The following is a 21,047-nucleotide window of genomic DNA, read 5'->3' on the forward strand; positions in this document are numbered from 1 at the left end:
ATTGCTGACCTAAGGACACATCATCAATCTGTTTAAGCATCTGGCTTAGTCATGCTACTTTTAAAACTGTACAAAAAATATTTAAGGGTATGTGCACACTGTGTATGTAAGTTTAAAAGACTGAACATGTGCACAGAAAGTCCTTTTTACAAAGAAATGCAGATGTTCATTTTTTTTTTTCCCGTCTGGTTATGGAGTGGACCTGCCTGAAAGAGACGGTATGTGCACATACCCTCACACCTCGCCTATCTAGTGCTCTCGGCCACTTTGCAGGGTCACTGTATCCCTATTTTTCCATTAATTACCTTCTTTTACCATCTTTCTCCAGTTTTAGTGTTTAATCCCCTTTTCCTATATACAAATATCTAATCCGATAGACCAATCTCACGACTACAAACAGAACAGATCATATCTAAGCTGAGGCACTGACTTATAAATGTTCTTTATTTACCTAGTTATTATGTACGGTATCTTCTACTAGTGGAAATACCAGGACCAGTTGTAGACATTAAAGGGGTTGTCCACTACTGGGAAATCCCTTTCTTAAATAATATATTCCCCCCTGTAAAATAAAAATACCTCCCATACCAGGGGCATTACAGCGTTGTCAGGACTAGCTCTCCTGAGGCTCGCATGACATTGGCTGCTGCGCTCATGTGGCATAAGAATCAGCGGTTGCTAATGAATGGGTTGCAGTGCTCACATCTTCCCTGCACGTCCTAGGTTCGTCTGAAGGAAATGAGCGCGCAGCTGCTCAATAAGGGCTCTTTCACACGTCAGTGTGTCCGGTACGTGTGGTGACAGTTTCCACACGTACTGGAGACACTGACACAATCAGACCCATTCAAATCTATGGGTCTGCGCACATGTCAGTGTGTTTCCACGGACCGTGTGTCTGTGTGCTCCACACTTAGACATGTCCGTTTTTTACACACTGCATGGTCCACAAAATGTCCCACGCTGAACACACAGTGATGACATCCATGTGTCATCAGTGTGACACGTACCGGCGTTTGGGAATCAGCAGTGCAGTTAGCGCTGTTCCCAAGCTCCGGGTGCTGAACGCTGCCCTCAACATTGTCCCTTGCTCGCTCTGTGATCAGCACGAGCATGGGACAGTGTTGGGAGTAGTAGTCTGCTCCTGCTGTGTCCATGTGAAAAAATAAGAATAAAATAATAAAATCCTTATACGCACTTATCCGGAGATATTCCCCGCTGACTCCGAGGAGCCGGGGAGAATGAGTCACTCCAGCGAGAGTGGCCCGGAGCTGCGCTGAGCTCAGGAGCAGTATCCTGTCACTTAGAGAGCTCCGCTCAGTTCAGTTCAGGGCCTCTCTTTCTGGAGCGGCTCATTCTCCCCGACGACTCGGTGTCAGTGGTCAGAGGATTACAGCGGGGGACAGGTGAGTATAAGGGTATGTGCACACGTTGACTCCCAGCCTGCGACCCCCGACGCTGCAGAGAAGCCGTTGCCGGCTTCCACTCAGTATGATAATGAGCTGCACCTTTTTTTTTTTTTTTACACATGCAGACTTTCCCCATAGAGCAGGGGTGGGCAATTAATTTTCCCGAGGGGCCACATGAGAGACTGTGATAGTTGTGGAGGGCCAAACCAATAGGCTGAAATTAATTCTGCTCCATATTAATATCAATATATTAATTATAATTATTGTATTATATTAATATTAATTGCATTGCTTAATATTGAGCAGAAGTATGCTGACATACCCCTATATACCGTTTGAACCCGAATTCAACCCCTTCTATATACCGTATAAGCCCCGAACAGCCTCCCCACATCCAGCATGACAGCCCCGAACAGCCTTCCCACGTCCAGCATGACAGTCCCGAACAGCCTTCCCACGTCCAGCATGACAGCCCTGAACAGCCTTCCCACGTCCAGCATGACAGCCCCGAACAGCCTCCCCACGTCCAGCATGACAGCCCCGAATAGCCTCCCCGCGTCCAGCATGACAGCCCCGAACAGCCTCCCCGCGTCCAGCATGACAGCCCCGAACAGCCTCCCCGCGTCCAGCATGACAGCCCCGAACAGCCTCCCCGCGTCTAGAATGACAGTCCCGAACAGCCTCCCCGCGTCCAGCATGACAGCCCCGAACAGCCTCCCCGCGTCCAGCATGACAGCCCCGAACAGCCTCCCCGCGTCCAGCATGACAGCCGCGAACAGCCTCCCCGCGTCCAGCATGACAGCCGCGAACAGCCTCCCCGCGTCCAGCATGACAGCCGCGAACAGCCTCCCCGCGTCCAGCATGACAGCCGCGAACAGCCTCCCCGCGTCCAGCATGACAGCCGCGAACAGCCTCCCCGCGTCCAGCATGACAGCCGCGAACAGCCTCCCCGCGTCCAGCATGACAGCCGCGAACAGCCTCCCCGCGTCCAGCATGACAGCCGCGAACAGCCTCCCCGCGTCCAGCATGACAGCCGCGAACAGCCTCCCCGCGTCCAGCATGACAGCCGCGAACAGCCTCCCCGCGTCCAGCATGACAGCCGCGGACAGCCTCCCCGCGTCCAGCATGACAGCCCCGGACAGCCTCCCCGCGTCCAGCATGACAGCCCCGGACAGCCTCCCCGCGTCCAGCATGACAGCCCCGGACAGCCTCCCCGCGTCCAGCAACTGACCCCTGTAGCCTCCCCATGTCCAGCCAAACATCTCATACACATTAAAAAAAAAAAAAAAAACACATATTCACCTCACTCCCTTTCCCCCGGTGCTGTGCCTCTGCTCCGGTCTCCGATGCACTGACGCGATGATCCGCAGCGATTACTGATCGTGTGCACATACCCTAAAAATTTTATTATTTTATTCTTATTTTTACACATGGACACTGCAGAAGCAGACACTACTACTCCCAACATTGTCCCTTGCTCTTGCTGATCACAGCGTTGGCAAAGGACAATGATGATGGCAGCGTTCAGCACCCGGCGCTTTATAATGCAAGTCAGTAAGAAGGCTCAGAAGTATTATTTTTTTATTTATTTTTTTTATTTAACTTTTTGCAAGCATTTTTGCTTCAAATACTGTTTCCCAATTATTGAATGTAGTTAAAACAAAAAAAGTCCAGAAAATGACAGTAAAAAGGACACCCCAAAATTTATAGAAAGGCTATGTGCCCGCGATGCAGAAATGGTCGAGATTTTTTCCTGAACGTTTCTGCATCTCCCTGGCAGAAAAAACGCATGTGGATTGTACATGCCTTTTTCCTGCCAGGGACAAGCGGAAGTGAAGCGTTCTTCACATGCATTTCCACATGCGGGTTGTCAAGCGCTTTCCAAGCGATTTTAGCATCACTTGGAAAGTGCTTAACAACTTGGTCACACTATATAAATCCATGCAACCGGCATGGATTTATATAGTGTGACCGAAAGAATGGTAAAAAAATAAATATATGCTTACCTTCTAATGGCCCCCAGTGTCTTTATCCGATGCGTCCTGGCTTGCCGGCAGCTCGCGGTAGACTAAAGGACCTGCCGACGTCAGCGGTCGCGTGACCCATCACATGACTAAATGACGTCATGGCAGGTCCTTGAGTCCACCGCGAGCTGCCCGCAAGCCAGGACGCATCGCTAAGGACACTGGGGGCCATCAGAAGGTAAGTATAATGTATATTTTTTATTTTATTCTTTTTTTACAGGTACTATGGTACCCGGGTCCGGAGGAGAGTCTCCTCTTCTCCAGACCTGGGTACCATCCGCACATTGAAACGCATGGAATGCGCATCTACATTTACAGTGATGAGTAATCCATGCGTTCTAATGCAAGTCAATGGCGGCGAAAACGCCGCTCTTCCGCAAAATAATTGGTAGTGCTGCGGATTTTTCCGCAATGATAATCCGCAGCGGAAATTTCCGCAGCATGTGCACAGCACATGCAGATTATCATTGATGAACATGGCAGACCTTCTACCAAGTGTTTTTTAAGCGTTTCTGCAGCAGAATTGCCACTGCGGAAGCTCTTAAAAAATGCATATTGGGCACACAGCCAAAAACACTTAAAAAAAAACTGCCCAGGGTCAAAAACATTGAAAAAGTGCTCAGAAGACTACAAAACAAATTGCTAAAAAAGGCGCTTTAGGGGGGAAAAAAAGTCTGTGTTTGCTAAAGCATCTTCCTTTTGAAAAACTCCACAAGTTGGCCCCCATGAAAAAGACCTTGTGAGCCCATAACCTAAGACATAAACTGCACCAAGTTCATTGAGAGGTTCACCAAGTTCACCAGAAATGTGATGCAGTCCATGGTTAGAGATGATTTAGCGTTGCTCTAAAATCTTACAACATTTCAGACAGTTCTAGTGAGAGCTGCTTGATAAATCGGGGCCTAAGTGTAATCCTGCTTTGTTTGTGGCGGCTCATCAGCGCTGCTTCCCGTTCACAGGCCGTCCCGGACTTCCCAGTTATCTCCTGATCTTGGTAGCTTCTGCTTGGCCGGGTCAGCTGACAATGATTACATTGCAGCCTTTCAGCTGCTGGCTGCCTTACCTGAAGTATGCACAGCCCCGATACTACCCTGCTTCTCAATAACATATGTTTAGTGCAAACCCGGAGTATCTGCAGTAAATACCAGCCTTAGGGTATGTGCTCATGGTCAGGAGCCGCCTGTTACCCCAACACTGCGGGATAGTCGTGCAGCTTCTGCCCTCATTTTATGCAAATGAGCAGCGCGCTTTATTTTTTTTTGTGCATGGAGATTTTCCTCATGGATGTTAGTCTATGGGGAAAGCCTGCATATGAACCCGCAGGAGAAATTGACATGCTGCGGCTCTGAAAGACGCGCCGCATGTCAGTTTCCACGGGTGATCTGCAGGTGCACAGAGACGCATAATGGACATGAGATTTATAGAAATCCATCCACTATACTGTAACATCTGGACGCTGCAGGTTTGACGCTGCATACGGTAGATGCGCAGCTTCAAATCCGCAGCAGCGCCTGATCGTGGTCACATACCCTTAGACTAGCTGGACTGCCAAACAATATACAGACACAAGTTAGATACCATACATGCTGGTTACACACCATAAAGAAAGCTCATACACCCAGTGTTGGACTGTGTTACCAAGGGCCCACCAGTAATATTGACTCTAGGAGCCTACAGTTCAACTACATGTGAATATTACATTACCATTACTCACAAATTTACCCTTGCTTCTGTATAATAATACACTGGATAGCTTGTAGTAAATCAAGTGTATTGTGGCAACTACTGCTCATACAGGGGGTAAAAAGCCCACTCCTGCAGAGGGACCCACCTGGGAATTCACCTGTTCCCCTGAAGGGCAGTCCCAGCCTGCATATACCATTTGCACCAGTTTATGCTCACTATATACAGATTGGTAAAATAGCACACATATATATAAAGCTCATACATTATACATACACATATTATGAAGCTTTTATGACAGCATTGAGCAGACATCCTGAGCTATCAAGCCGGTTCATCTTACTGCCATAAAGGCTGCCTGCAAAGTGCATAGTCCTGCGCCAGGGGATCCTGTTCTCGGCCATATTCTGGCAGGGTGTTCTTACTATGCGGTGGGTGTCAGAGACACCTACTTTTTGCACTGCTATGACACTCCGCTGCACTTATACTGAGTTGTCTGCACAAAACTGTTCCTCCATCACTCAACTTCCCCCAGCATTTTTGGACTCGGGTAATGAATAATCGTATATAGTATGCCTTAGCTGCTTTAGTAAATGGGACCTTCAGCTGAAATGTTTGTGACATATTTAGGGAAATTTTTGGCATGTTTGTGCCCATATTAGTTGCCTGATGACATCCAGCTGAAAATCACATTGGGAAGAACCGTTGACTGGCAGTCAGATGCACTCGGGCTAAGAAGTAAAGACACTGTAAAAGTTAGATGAGTCCCCAATGTGTAGACAGTGAGGATGCTAACTGGTCAGGGAAAATGTGCGCCCGTCGTGCTGCACAACATACAGGTGGGGATTCCTGCTATCTAAGACGTTGCTGATTAGTGATTCTGCACAATTCTTCTCCGCTCCCAACACATCCCTTTCTTCAGTAATTCCTTTTTGATGAAAAGTTGCACTTTTTTTTTTTTGCAGAACGTAAAGCTATCCTCTTCCCTAATGTACAAGCTTGAAAGCTACATGCATTTGCCTGCTTTACTTATTGAGCTCTGCTTTTCAGATGTTAAAAGCACTCACTCCCAGGATATATTCCTAATGAGGTTTTATAATTGTGTCCCTGGGGAGCTCTTTACAGATGCCAGCAGCACTCTGCATCCAAGCCGGGCAGACCTGTTCAGCTACAATGATAACTGCTGTAATGAGTCTAGGGACACTGTGGAGATTTGCTGCTAGAGTTACTGCTGGCCAGTGGAAGAAGTCAAGAACACATTGGATTTCGGTCATTTATTATACTAGGAGAGCTCGGCTGTAGATATTGCCAGTCTTAGATGTGGCAACTTGTCCTGGCATGGCCTTAAACTATATGCAGCCTGCTAGTGACATGCATATCATTAAACATTCCCTGGAGTGTTAATTAAGCAGCGCTTGTACTAGAGAAATTATACATACATGTAGTCCATTTGTGTGTCAATTTGTTATACATGATTGTACTGTGATATACTAAGAGAGCGAAAGCCAGTAATAACCCAGAAGCAAGCAACACACCGAACTAAAACCGCTGGGCTTACTAGTACCAAATAAAAATAAAATATTTTCTAAATATCTTTGTTTATTCCTTTATTTTGACATATTACTCAATAAAACAGGATCTCATTGCAAAGAGCAGTTAAAGGGAATCTGGAAGCAGGTTTTTGCTATGTAATCTGAGATCAGCGTGAAATAGGGGTTGAGACTCTGATTCTAGCAATGTGTCACTTATTAGGCTGCTTGCTGCAGTTTCAATAAAATCAGTGTTTTATCAGCAGGAGATTATCACTAGAGGACTAGTTGCCTTGTCCTATGTAGTCCTCCTACCCCGCCTCCACTACTGATTGGCTTTCTGCCTATGCACAGTGTATACAGAAAGCTGCCAGTCAGGGGTGTGGGCGGGGTTAGACAGAGCTCAGCATTCAGAGAACTGTCAGATCTGCAGCAGAGAATACAGGGATTTTATTAAAACTACAGCAAGCAGCTCAGTAAGTGACACATCACTGGAATCAGGGTATCTGCCCCTACTTCATGCTACTCTCATATTACATATAATCACAACCAGAAGCTAGTATCCTGTTACACTAGTTTCAAAAATAGGAAGATAACGAACATAATTTTAAAATAAATATTTTTATTTTATGCAATTTAAAATAAACATTAGAAAAACCATATTACATAGCAAAAACCTGCCAACCGATTCCCTTTAATAGAAGGAAACCTGACAAATATAGAAACAGTGATGCAATGTATTACAAATTTGACACAATGTCTTTTTTATTTTGTCATATTTATGTTGTTGTATTGATAGAGCGCACAATAACCCTCAATATCACCTGGTATTGTTAGAAAATGATTAAGACTGCTCCTGATCTTACCTGAGAAGTATACCTAGTGTTTGTGTCTCTGATCCTTACTCGGTCTATAGCAGCTCATCTATGCACCAATGCGGATCTTGCATAGCACAGGCCCTTCCCATTACTGCTTTACCACTGACCAGCTGAAAACTGCTGCAAAAATCACAATTATACTTGGGCGTCCTTCAGACGTCTGTTTTTTTCACGTGTGCTCTCTGTGTTTTTCACGGATAGAACAGGTACCCATTACTGTATAGTCTATGGGACTGTTCAAATGTCCAGGGGTGTTTTTGTGGTCTGTGTCCTCCAATTAATTAGAGAGATGTCCGCTTCTTTTTTAATCAGTGCCACAAATGAAGAGTATCAGTGTAAGCCTATGGGTCTGTAATAATCATGGGCAGCACATGGATGTCATCAGTATGGAGTCCATGTGCTGTCCGTGATTAACATTGTAATTGATAAGAGAAGCTTTGTAATTTTTTTTTTTTTCCACATGTGAAAATCACTGATGGTAGAAACTGACACAAGGGGAAATCACTGATGATGCTCGTACCATTTTTTTTAGGTTTGTGAAAAATCTCTTATGGCTGAATGATGCCTTAATCTATTATTTTTTTTTTTTTGGTGCAGTATTAGGTTGGTTTTGCGTCTCAACATTTACAGTATATGTCATTGACGCATCCAAGGAAAGGATTGCGAGATCTCTATGCTTGTGTACTACTCTTCCAATTCTGTTTTATACCAATCAGGGCACGTTCACACGTCAGTACATGGTCAGTATTTTACATCAGTATTTGTAAGCCAAAACCAGGAGTGGAACAATGAGATGAAAAGGTTTTGGCTTACAAATACTGATGTAAAATACTGAACGTGTGAACGTGGCATAATAGAAATACCCAAGACCCCCATTATCTATATAGGTACAGGTTTCAAAAGTGCTACTTGCTTTGGTTTCATTGCTCACTTGGCCACTCATGTCTGCAAAAAGGCAAAACCCTTCGCGTTACTCCTCTTCAAATAATGTTATTACAGACTGCAGAATCTCTGTCTGAAAAGTGAAATGTTTCCACATAATTGCCTCTTTCTTGCTGAATGAATAATTCCATTATGAAATTTAAACGTTTTTCTTTTTTTTAATCTTTGCAGTATTGCAATGGCTACGAAAGAAAACATGACATCTCAGAGAGGAATGCTGAAATCCATACAAAGCCGGATGAACACCTTGGCTAGTATCCTTCAGAGCTTGGTTATAGCTATAAATATGCAGATTGTTACAGCTGACTAAGAACCACATTAAGGTAGAACTCGTGACAGCTATATATTCGATAGAGTCTTATCCACCAGCAATGGTACAGCGCTTCTTTTCTAGCTTCCCTTGGAGATGTCATGATATGTCGACTGTCCAAAGGCCGCGCTCTCTTTGGGTGCTGAGGTTGTCTGGGATTCTTCCCATTGCACATTCGTTTTCTGAGCAGTTAAGTAACTGAAGTCCCTCCTGATCATTCCCTTGTGTCAGTGCTCATGTAATCCATATTTAATAGCACCACATAGTAGGGCTGATTGAATCATGAGTGTAATCAGGGGTCACACTCCAGCCCTTATCCTGCTAAATAGCTTGTCAAAGTTGACTGAATCGCTTTTCCTACAAAATTGGCACATGAAATTTAAAGCTGTTCATTCCTAGTCTCAATTTATAACCAAGAGCTTTATAGTGCGAAAAAAATGTCAAATATTTAATAAAAATTAATGCCTGCGGTTAATATCATATATCTTACTTTTACCTAGTATAGATATAGCAGCGCTTCCATGAAATCTTTCTCTTTTCTTTTCCTCGCTTAATCCCTCCTGTATGGTGGATGGAAAACAAGTCCTCAGGGGGTTGTTTTCCTTTAAAGTGTTAGTAAGCAGATTGACAAACTGCATTGTCAGCAGGATTGTCATTGACCACGACTATAACATAACTATATAAAGGTTATCCGTTCCTTAGAAAGCAATGTACATTATGTATGGTCACACTTCAAGTCCGTTTCTCACCATTTGCTGTACATCTCTACTAGGTCGTATTCCTGTCTGTGTGTGTCGTATACAATGTTGCCATATAAATAGACAATTATTTTGACTAAATGGTAACAGCAGACTTTAATAATAATTAATGGGGGAATTCACGTCTTATAGCTTTGTGTTATAGTACCGGGAATGCTGCTGGTTGCAGAGTGGATTTGTTGAGCTATGTTCACACATCATGTTTTTTTGATGCTTTTTGTGATGCTTTTTTAAGGCAAATTTTCAGCTGCTTTTTACAGTACCAGCAGTCCCGAAATATCATGCACACGTCATGGTTTTTTTTTTGTTCAGGATTTTGTGCTTAGCATGTTTTTTTGCAAAATAGAGCATGTCACTTCTTTTCAAAGTTTTTTCACCCATAGGAAGTAATGGGTGGCAAAAAAAACGCAGGTGTTACAATTTTCAACGTTTTTTCAGTGTTTTTTTGTGCCAAAACCAGAATGAGATTTTTTTATTTTCACTGAACTGCATGTAGACAAAAGGACAGTGCTAAATACGCTGAAAAACCTCACCAAAAAATAAGCAAAAACGCAAGAAAAATCCTGAACAACCTCCTGGCAAGAGATCAGGTTTTGCTGCAGAAAAAAAAATGCAGAAAAAACCATGATGTGTGAACATAGCTTTATGCAGAACAAGAAAAATTGTAACAATTTAAACCGGTTTTATAGAAAATTATGTACATCATATTGTATATAATAGATGGATCGGAATGGAAAAAAGTATTGCAATAGGTCTTAATGTAGTTAAGGTAAGAAGTCCTGAAATCCACAGAAAAATCTTCTTGAGTCATTAACATGGTACTTTAAATGTTATGAATGCAAAAAACATGCTGCAGTACACCAGAGAATTTAGAGACCTATCCCCAAACATAAAGCCACAGCTATACTGCAGTGCGTTACAACGCGTTTCAATGTCCAAAATCCAAACCAAACCTCGATCCAGTTAAGAATGTGTAACTCAATTAGTGTGCATATGTCAAGGCTTACAGATTTATCCTTAGACTTGTGCCTGCTAAATACAGACTTGACCGTATCACATGCTAAATTCAGTCAGACATTTAGCATGTGATCATTATAATGCTGTATTAAGCATGACATTTATTACAAGCATATTATTTCAGATGTCCTCATCAGAGGTGCAGTGACAGATGAGCAGACTGATCGATGGAGACTTTAGCAGTCATAGGTTTAATTACTACAGAACATGATAATGAGAGTAGATCCAGGAAGAGTGCTTCATATTTCAGCAGCCTTCTCGCTGACACCTCTCCTGGGCTGTTAATGGGAAAGTGTACTGAACAGTAACCGGCTAGTTTTTTTTTTCCCACTGTGCCATTGTTCCCTTTTAGTTCCCTGTCACCGCTATTATGGGGATATAGTAGGCTGATGAGCAACGCTGGAGCAGAACACTAGCATAGTTGCATTTTTTTTTCATTCATGTGTTTAATGAGGGCTAATAATGTATTTATTTCCAATTGTTGTTGTGCAGCTGTAAAGTCTGCACTGTCTGCTACAACAAATTTAAATACAACGTATATTGTACATTAAAAAGCAATAGTGACCCAGAAAAGGGGACAACAAAAGAGCCCCTCCAGTCAAACTAATTGAGTATACAATTATACCAATGTTCATGGCATTTCAAGCTTTGCTAGAGAAAGGGGACTAGAGTTGAGCAAAAAATTTGCAGGAGCGTGGTCCAGCTTACATGCTTCTATTCTGTGACCGCTGGACTCGAGTCCTGCAAACCTTCTACCTGCTGACTCCTCGTCTAATTCTGTACCTCATCTTTGTTGCCGTATTATGTCGTGCCATGTTTACTGATCAGAAGGGGCGCTGGGGATGTTGCAGGTAGGAGGTTCACAGAGCTCCGGTCCGTGGACTATATGCTCGCTGGACCAGGGTCTTGCAAATCTTTTTGCTTGTCTCTAGTAGGTACCATTATAAAATAAAGAAACAAGTGTTATGTCTGTACTCCAGTAGTCTCTGTTGGGACTAGAAGTGTCCTATCTATTCAGTGACTTGACCACTGAGGCCACTGACTTGTTGCTGGGTCAGGTGTCTGATAGATGTGATGTCAGTACAAGCTCACGGAGCTGGAGCCAGCACCACTGCCCCTTCATTCTTCTAATTGGTAGGGTTACCAGTGGAGCTATCATCACAGATCATATGTATTTATAGCCAATTCGTGTGAAAACTACTTTACATCTACAATGAGTGCAGTGTAAAAAGGAGTCCTGGGTCTAGAAAGGAAAGTGCATCTCTGACTAGTCAAGAATAGATGCAGATTTCAGTAGACTGTTTTAATAGTAAGTACCGTAAATGCACCTTAAAAGTGATTTTCCCTTCCAACTTTCGTCAGCCCATAGACTTTTAGATATGGAAAATAACAAGTACAGTATTACATATCATTCTCTGCTCCAGCAATGCCTCTCTGCTGCAGCTCCTGATTGTATACAAGCTGCATTGCACGTGACCACTGCAGCCAATCATTGAGCTCCGCGGATTGTGCTTTCTACAGAGCCCAATGACTGCAAAGGTCATGTGCGCTGAAGCCGAGAAGTCTTCACTACAGTCTGTAAATGATCATTGGGACGCAGCAGTGGATCAGTCTTAACAATGTCTCTGAACTAGATTATGGAGCATAGTCAATCCAGCACCATACAAGGCTAATGGTAGATTATTAAATTCTTCTACTTTTTCACTGATCTCCTTTAGGATAAATCAGTGTTCGTGATGAATATTCATCCTGTGCTTATGACAGCTGAAGAGATTTTTCTCATCAGTTCTGGCTCAGGTTGTTTGCATGAATTTCTTTTAAGTTTGGAAAAACTTTAGCTTTAAAGAGGTCGTCCAAATTTTACAGGCAAGCTCTATTAAAAATATAATAAATAAAATCAGGCCAGTGATTGGCTGCAGTTGTGAGGCAGGGGGAAGTATACTTGTGAATTAATTTTTTTTTTTTTTTTTTAAAGTGGACAACCACTGTATAATATCGTGGGCCACAAAAGGCTTTATTAGCATAACATTGATAGTTTTTCCACGTTGTTTAAGGGGCCACTTATATTGATGTCCTACTGCTAAGGAAAGGTGATCAGTATTTGATCTGAAATGGTCCGTCTCCTTGCATATACACCAACCAGCTGGGCTAAAGGTCCATGGTGCTTAATTTTTTCTCCAGACACATCTCCGCACGTACTGTTATGGCTATGCTTCATACTGCAGCTCAGTACCTTGCCCTTAGATAGAATTGACCTTCAATAAAAGACAGATATAACAGTATCTTATTTTGAACATAGATCCTTTAGATTTATGTCTGTGTCTCTCCCCCCGTTCCTCATCCCCACACTGCTTTCAGTAGGCAAAACTACTTCATACCATCCACAATTCTCTTCCTGATATCTTGGCTGATTTATTTAGACTTTCCCATTATGCTACACAAAGAAGCAGTGTGTTTCAGGTGTGCATTAAAATACATCCACAGGTGTGTCTCTAATTAACTCAGATGTTGCCAAAAAAAACCTATCAGAAGCTTCCAAACACATGACATCATTATATGGGCAGTCCAGAATTGTTTAAAGGCATAGTAATCTTAGTGTATGTAAACTTTTAACTTTGCAGTAAGTAAAAAAAATGCCTTAAAACATTCTCTCTCTCTCTTTATTCTGGCATTTGGCAAATATTCCAAATGATGGTAATCCTAATTGACCAAAAACGGGAAAGGTGTATTCTGATTTCATGTCAGATATTGAGAAAAACATGCATATGTGTCTTTTTATATAGTGTATGTAAACTTCTGGTTTCAACTGTAGCTTCTGTCATAGTTCATGTACAGAGATATGTAGGAGTGCCTCAGAGAAAAATCCCCGATTTGTTGTGTCCGTGTATGTATTATGATCGATTGTGGACACTGTTGTCTCTTACCTGATACATGCTTGACGTTCTGGTCCTTAACTACAGCTCCACAGATCGTTTTCCTGCAGTGAATAGTCTGATCCAGAGGATTAACCTCCGGAAGCGCCGGGATTCTCTCATCTTGGGCTCTATTATCGGCATTTGCACTATTTTGCTGCTACTTTATGCTTTCCATTGATAACTGACACAGACTCTGCCACAAACCAGAGGAGCACCAACGTCAAAATGGAAAAAGACGTGGAAGTCGCAGTTCTGCACACACCAACTGTACATAAGGGAGTGGGGATATTACAGGAATACTTTACATTTTATATCGACAGGCTATAGTACTGACAGCATCCATGTTGTGGACCAGTAGCTGTATATAGTCTTTGTCATTTAACCTTCTACATACATACTGAATTTTGAGATTTGTGAAAGCCTAATTGATATCTGTGATAGGAAATGCGCACCTCAAAGGAGCACTAATCCTACGTAAAAGTTATGGTGCGGGCATTCGCCAGTTATTATAGGGAAAAATGTCTTATAGTGTACTGTGTGGCAAGCACTGCTGATCAATAAGGCTCTGTAGGTAGCCATTAATCACCAATATTACTACTGCATATTTTTCTTAATCAGTTATATAAAGATATGTCACCAACACTAGATTACTAGGTACTTCTAAAACTGCTAAGGAAGGCTGCACAAAATAAAGCAATTTCCAGTATCCATACATTAAAAAATGTTAATAGTTGAAGAAACATAATGTTTCTTCTTTTGCCGTGATGGAAGAGGCATTAACGGTATTGGCACCACTGCGTTGCTTTAGTGTTCCTTTAATTGCTTTTGTCAGGAGTTAGCAGGCATCAGTTATTTATTCTGTAACCATACCATCTGTATTTGACAAGACTTTAGAAGTAAACATGTACAGTGTGTATTTATACCCTTTTATAGAGGGTTTTTCAACAGGTTTAGCATGTTAACCTTGCCACATCATGGAATGGTGGCAGCGTTGATTTTTCGCCAATCTTAAGTGGGAGACATAATGTGAGGGTAATAAAAAAAACAACACACCCCCAGGAAATGTCAGTTTTGACTTTTTCTTATGTAAGGACGCACAGCCCTGCAGTCCTCACTGATCTCACGGCCGGCATCTACTTTGATTACAAGCAAAGGAGGGGAGTAAAGCAGAGTTTTTTGCCACCACAAACAGCTGCTGCTCTAGTCCCACTGCACTGTCAGTGTAAGGGGAGGGGGGAGAAGAGCAGTGCTGCAGATACAAAATGTGTTTGTAATGATTCATTGCTCTGCTGTACTCCCCTCCCTTGCTTGTAATTATAGTAGATTGCTGCAGTGAGGAGAACAGGGCGGTCTGTTATTTCATGTCACTCACTCTGCATGACATTTCTTCCTTATGATTGGTTAGCATCATGCAAGGTAGAAATTCAACATCCCCCCCCCCCCCATCCCCAAGACGAATCTGAGCTAATGTGCCCTTGGTCTTAGTGGAAATTACAATCTGAACTAAACTAGCTAATATCTCCACATTGGAGATGAGAAATTAAAAAAATAAAAACATAATTTTATTCAGCTCTGCAGCCACTATTCCATGATGTGGGCCAGTATAAGGTACTAAAACTGGTGAACTGTCCTCTTTAATCTAAAATGCTAATCATCATCATCGCATAAAACAGGTAACATTGCGATTTTAATTTAATGTTGCAAATCAATTTTTTTTCCACTTTCCTCTTAACTGTCTGCCAAATTCAGGTGCTGTTTATGGCCGACTGTTTTCTTCTTTGGACTCCGCGGACACAAAATTGTCTACAACAGTGTCTTCTGACAGGCTGCAGGGAAGTCACCGTGAGCCTGATTCCTCCGCTTCTGCACGGCTCGATCATTTGTGCTTGTAAGGGCACTTGAACACAGCCATATATCTGGGTTTTCTATATTTTCTTTTTGCAAAAAACAAAAACAGGAGTAGATCCCAAAAAAAAAGAAATGCCGCAGCAAAGGACATATTTTTCTTCTTTCTAGGATTTATTTGTTTTTGGTAAATAAAGCAGGAAGATAGATGTTCTACATCTGTTTGCTCTAATGACTTCTACTTCACAACTAGAGAGGGAATTCCCATCTCTTACATTTGTTATAGTTACAGGATATGCAGACATGTATAGTAGACTCAGGTCCCACCAATGGAACCAGCATCTATCTCCACAACAGGGCCTCGTTGCGAGCGGCTTTCAGTAGAGGGGCAATGGGAATGCCCATACAAGTTTATGGGAATTTTGACCACCTCTCCACTGATATTGTGCTGCATCAGGGTCCATTTTATGCAGAGATACAGGTTTCATTGGTGGGATCGGCAAGCAATCTCTATACATTTATGGCACATCCTGTAGCTATACCATACATGTATGAGATGAGAATTCCCCATTAAAGTATTTTACAGAGGATTGATTTATACGCATTTATGTACATTTGAGTTATTTCTACATTTTAATGTCCCTGTTAACACCCTCATACTTGTACCTCCCACCGTTCTAATTTGGATCACTATAGAACCCCATAGTTCTCTAAGTTTGGTTCAGTAAAACAGGAGGTCTCCATGTTGAGAGCATTTATATAGAACGACCATTTAATTAGTGAAAATAACAATGTATCTTTATGTATAAAAGTCTAGTACTTGCTAAAAGTACTTGTGAAATGCATTCAGCTAAAAGCAAACAAACAGAACCACATTGTCAGCGACTCGGAATATTCTACATCTGTTCAGACCTAGAATAAGAAGTAATTTAATGTATCAGTCCCTGCGCCTCCAGTATGCCTAAAAGATTGTTACTGCATATATGGAAGCTGCATAACAATATTAAATTATATCCGTCCCTCAAATTTATATTATTGATCGGCAAGCTGGAACCGTAGTGCTTGAAATTATTTCCAGAGAGTCAATACCCTATCTGTCTTGTGTACATTGCACCCAAATACTAATCACACATAACAAACTATTTCTGCTGAGAGAAGTGGTAATTTTAAGAGTGACACAAACCTAAATCTAATGCTGAAGAGGTCAGCAATTATGGGCATTAGTTAGGGAACTGTTTCGAGCTTACTCCATTCTCCTTTTGAAAATACATGCATGCTCACCTTCGCGGAGTATGTGTGTGGGAGAGATGGCCGACAGACGAACTTTGCTTAGCCAAAAGCTATCTAACGTGCATGATGGGATGACTATGGACCTTAGAGTTCAAGAAAGCTAAAATTTAGAGGGGTTATCTGGTGATAAGACATGATCACATATCTCGGCAGGTGTGCTGGTCATAACATCATCGTCACGACTCACTTCCCATGCGAAAGGGTGTGGTTCTGTGTCACCGGATAAATGGCATGTACACATAAAAGCCTTTGGACGCTGGTATTTTTTTCTCCAATGAAAGCGTCTTTATTGGCGTTTTTGTGGTGGTATTGTGTGTTGGCGGTTTTTTTTTTTCACATCATGTATACAATACCACTTGAGTGACCAGGTACCTTCTTTTAACTGCTATAAGGCTTTCGTAGCCTAAAGCTGTTAAAGACTTTAAAAACACTGAATGTATGCACAAGAAGCCATTTTGACATCAGGATGCATATGTTCATTCTTTTCAGCATTTTTTTCAAGCAGGTTTTGGAGCGGAAAAGACTACGTGTGCACATACCTTACGTCTTCTCTCCAGTTAGAGAAAATGTCTGGAATATTGGGAATTTGGCATCTCCATTCTGTAGAATGACGTTAATCAGCTTTTGTGATATTTAGGATAGGACTACATGGCGACGTGTTGTCCAACCAAAGTTTGCTCGGTGTCGTTACCACATCGCAGCTCTATACAAGTGGGGTCGCATTTCGACCCCAAGGGTACTGCGTCGAGGAAGTCGCAAAAAATATGGCGAGGTTGGATTTCTTGAATTTTTACCCTTAGGGTCGCTGTGCCATCCCCAGCCTTAGATTTGAGACTTTAAACAACTGGAAATGGGAGTAAAACCTTGCTCAAGGAAATAAAAAGGCGATTTCTAAAAACTTCCACTGGATATGTTCCCCTTCTACCATGAGAGGAGTTTCATTCAGGTATTTGGTAATTAATAAAAGGACAGAACAAAACTGCCATTGTATACATGCAGCCTTACTAGATGAGCTGAAACTGCCTCTATACCGACCTTGAGAAACTGATAAAAGCCAAAGAAGCTACTGTATATTCTCCTTTGTCTCTGATATTTTCTGCTACTGTAGATATGCGTTATGCTGCATGGTAACTTGGGCTGCGTGTAAGCCACTGGAATACATCTGCCAACAAATGTTGTACTTAGTTGCAACTTTTGCTTGATGCAATTTAAGATAAGGCAACAGGTGACTTTGGCTGCGATAATGAACACATTATTCTGTGATGTAGCAGTGGCATGCAGCAAACTTTGGTCAAGTGACCTGTGTCTCTGGCTCTGCCAATGTCTATGTGCAGCCCCGGCCTCACTGCAACAATTGCTTCCATGATTTTTTTTCTCTAGTGGCAGATAGTTCAGGAATTATCACATCTGCTTCCACTGAGTGAAGGTAATAATTGTTATCCATCAACCTTGCTTTGACATTGTCAAGGGACCCCGGTTGGCATGTGACCAATATTGTTAGTGTCTAGTGTAAAGGGAATCTGTCAGCAGCAGGTATTTGCTATGTAATCTGACAGCAGCATGGTGTAGGAGCTGAGACCCTGATTCCAGAGATGTCACTTGGCTGTATTGTCATTTTGATACAATCCCTGATTTCTCTGCTGCAGATCTAGCAGTGCTCAGAATGCTGAGCTGTGTATAACCCCGCCCACACACTGATTGGCAGCTTTTTGTGTACACTGTGCATCTGCAGAAAGCGGCCAATCAGTGTTGGGGGTGGGGCTACACAGAGCTATTGACTAGGACGCACAAGACACCTAGTCCTATAGTGATAATCCTGGTGATAAAACACTAATTTTATTGAAACAGCACACAGCCTAATAAGTGACATATCGTTGGAATCGGGGACTCAGCCTCAACATCATGCTGCCCTCGGATTACAGAATCTGCTGACAGATTCTCTTTAGGTAGTCCAATAAGTTGACGGATTGTCCAACGTTTTTTATTTCAGGAATACAATTTATTGCATAAAAACTAGCTTTTCAAATGTTTTCATTTGTCTCTATGAATATGGAGCTGCAATTCAAGAATGTTCTGGTGTTTATAACAGTTTTCATTTCCAATCATTTTTGGTCAGAACATTGTAGCAGAGGACTGAGAGAAGCTGCTGTGCAGCTCCCTGTGGTGCAGCTCCCTGTGGTGCAGCTCCCTGTGGTGCAGCTCCCTGTGGTGCAGCTCCCTGTGGTGCAGCTCCCTGTGGTGCAGCTCCCTGTGGTGCAGCTCCCTGTGGTGCAGCTCCCTGTGGTGCAGCTCCCTGTGGTGCAGCTCCCTGTGGTGATGCTCCCTGTGGTGCTGCTCCCTGTGGTGCAGCTCCCTGTGTGCAGCTCCCTGTGGTGCTGCTCCCTGTGGTGCAGCTCCCTGTGGTGTTGCTCCCTGTGGTGCAGCTCCCTGTGGTGCAGCTCCCTGTGGTGCAGCTCCCTGTGGTGCAGCTCCCTGTGGTGTTGCTCCCTGTGTGCTGCCTTCCTTCCCTCCGTGATCACCAGATCTTCTCTCCAGTAGGTGTTTTTGTTAATTTAACATGGGAAAGAGCCCTACAGTAAAGAAGTGGGAAACCATTGTACTTGTCCCATCCTCATTTCTGGTGAGTGAATCTCCTGAACACGAGCTTCAAAGAAACCACAATTAGCCAAGGTTAAAATATGCTAAATTATTACCTGCCATCAGAATTGTGTCAAATACCTGTGAATTCTACCAATACATTTCCATTTCATTCTCTCGAAGAGGTGGCACACTAGCAAGTTTATTATCACTGGGAACCCTCTATGATTGTGGAGCCGCAGGTTTTTAGGATTTTTTTTGTACTATTTGTTAATAAGATCGTTTACCAGTACAATTTAAGGAACCATTCAGATATTCAGCATATTACTGCTGTGTATGAAAACTGTATATTCAATATATAATATCAATATATCCAATCGCGGGGATGAAGGATAATACCTTAATACTTACAGATAAGCCCTAAAAAGGAGAAACGGGAGGATGACTTTTTATTCTCAGAAGGCCAGAAACTCTGAAGCTTTCATGAATCCAGTTTCCACTTGCCAGCAGAGTTTAGATCTTTTATGGTTCTTCTGAACCAAACTTGGCTTACCATTGAACCCTTTGGTGCTCTACGCTCATATAACCACATGAGGTCAACAATATGGCTGCCTGAAGCCAGTCTGATTTGCCCATTTAGGTTAAAAGGTGTGTCCAGGAGTAGTAAAAAAAAATGGTTGCTTTCTTCCAAAAACAATTGCCAATACCAGTACGTGGAACGTGTGTTACAGCTCAGCCCTGTTCACTTATATGGAGTATGGAGCTGAGATGCAATACCACATACAACCTGCAGACAGCTGTGGCACTGTTTATGGAAGAAAGCAATGTTTTCTAATCCCAGACAGCTCCTTTAATTATTTAATGCTCAAGAAAATCATGAATCTATTTGTGAATCAGTTCACTCATCAATAATTGCACATTTTTTTTTTTTTTTTTTTTTAACAGTTCTTAAAGAGAGTGAAAGGAACCTTTTATCCCTTCTCCCACTTTTCCTGGTAGGAAACCACAATTGAAATACAAGATGTCAACCAGACCTAAAAAAAAAAAATCGCCCAGGGGTACAAAACATAACACACGGGAACTTTCAATTCCTAGTGAAATGCCGGGGTGTAGCCAGGCGGAGATGTTAGAAGTCTTCTCTGTTACTGACCTACCTGCCGTGTGTATGCTTTCTCTCCTGGAGACTGGGACAACTAATTTATTCACCAAACCTCATGTAAAGTTGGCATTAAGAAGGGATGTCTGAATCCAAAGTATCTACCTGTATATAATCGACCCCCATCTAATAGCACTTTCTTATTTTGCTTTACAAATTGCTCATTGAAGCTAATTATATTTTATTGCTCTTGTAATTATTTTCCCATTTCTGCACCTGATGTGCCAATCCTGTCTGTAATAAAGAAAAAAAAGCTTTGTTATGTAATTTAATAATAAATTAGAGTTATACATGTTTCTGTATGTTGTTGTTTTTTTTTCCTCATTGTCTCGAGTCACATTAAATGTATAGTTGGCAGAAGAAAAAAAACAGGGAAACAAGCGGCACTCACCATTCCTTAAAAATGTCCTTTAATCCATATTGAGGGATATAAAGTGGTATACAGGGGGGGGGGGGAGCATGGAGCGTGAAGGACAACATCAGTGAAATGTATCTGGCGGATATCTTAGCGTTCTGTCATCATACAAAGTATTAAAAGCAAATGCAAATTCTGAAATTGCTTGGTTATTAAAGTGACCCTTTCTAATGCATGGTCACTACACCTAATGGGCTTCACTCTGCAGTCGCTCCCACTGTCAAAAATAGCCGCTGCAGATGCATGCGAAGTCTGAACAACGTCTTCTCTCCATAACACTGGTGAATTGTGGACCAGCGACG

General features: G+C 42.4%; 1 protein-coding gene across 3 annotated transcripts in view; it reads left to right on the top strand.

The window, feature by feature from the left end:
• The window catches only part of GOSR1 (golgi SNAP receptor complex member 1), a 118,451-nt gene extending 97,827 nt beyond the window's left edge, over nucleotides 1-20,624 (top strand). For all 3 annotated transcript variants that reach the window (XM_073667976.1, XM_073667978.1, XM_073667977.1), the window contains 2 exons: nucleotides 8,634-8,716; nucleotides 13,516-20,624. In XM_073667976.1, coding sequence (XP_073524077.1) covers nucleotides 8,634-8,716; nucleotides 13,516-13,640 — 208 coding nt within the window. In that variant the 3' untranslated portion in view covers nucleotides 13,641-20,624. The remainder of the gene's footprint in view (nucleotides 1-8,633; nucleotides 8,717-13,515) is intronic.
• Nucleotides 20,625-21,047: the final 423 nt, after the last annotated feature.

The sequence above is a fragment of the Phyllobates terribilis genome, unplaced genomic scaffold, assembly GCF_046119375.1.
Source record: "Phyllobates terribilis strain yellow unplaced genomic scaffold, ASM4611937v1 Scaffold_2__4_contigs__length_985480577, whole genome shotgun sequence".
Taxonomy (NCBI): Eukaryota; Metazoa; Chordata; class Amphibia; order Anura; family Dendrobatidae; genus Phyllobates; species Phyllobates terribilis.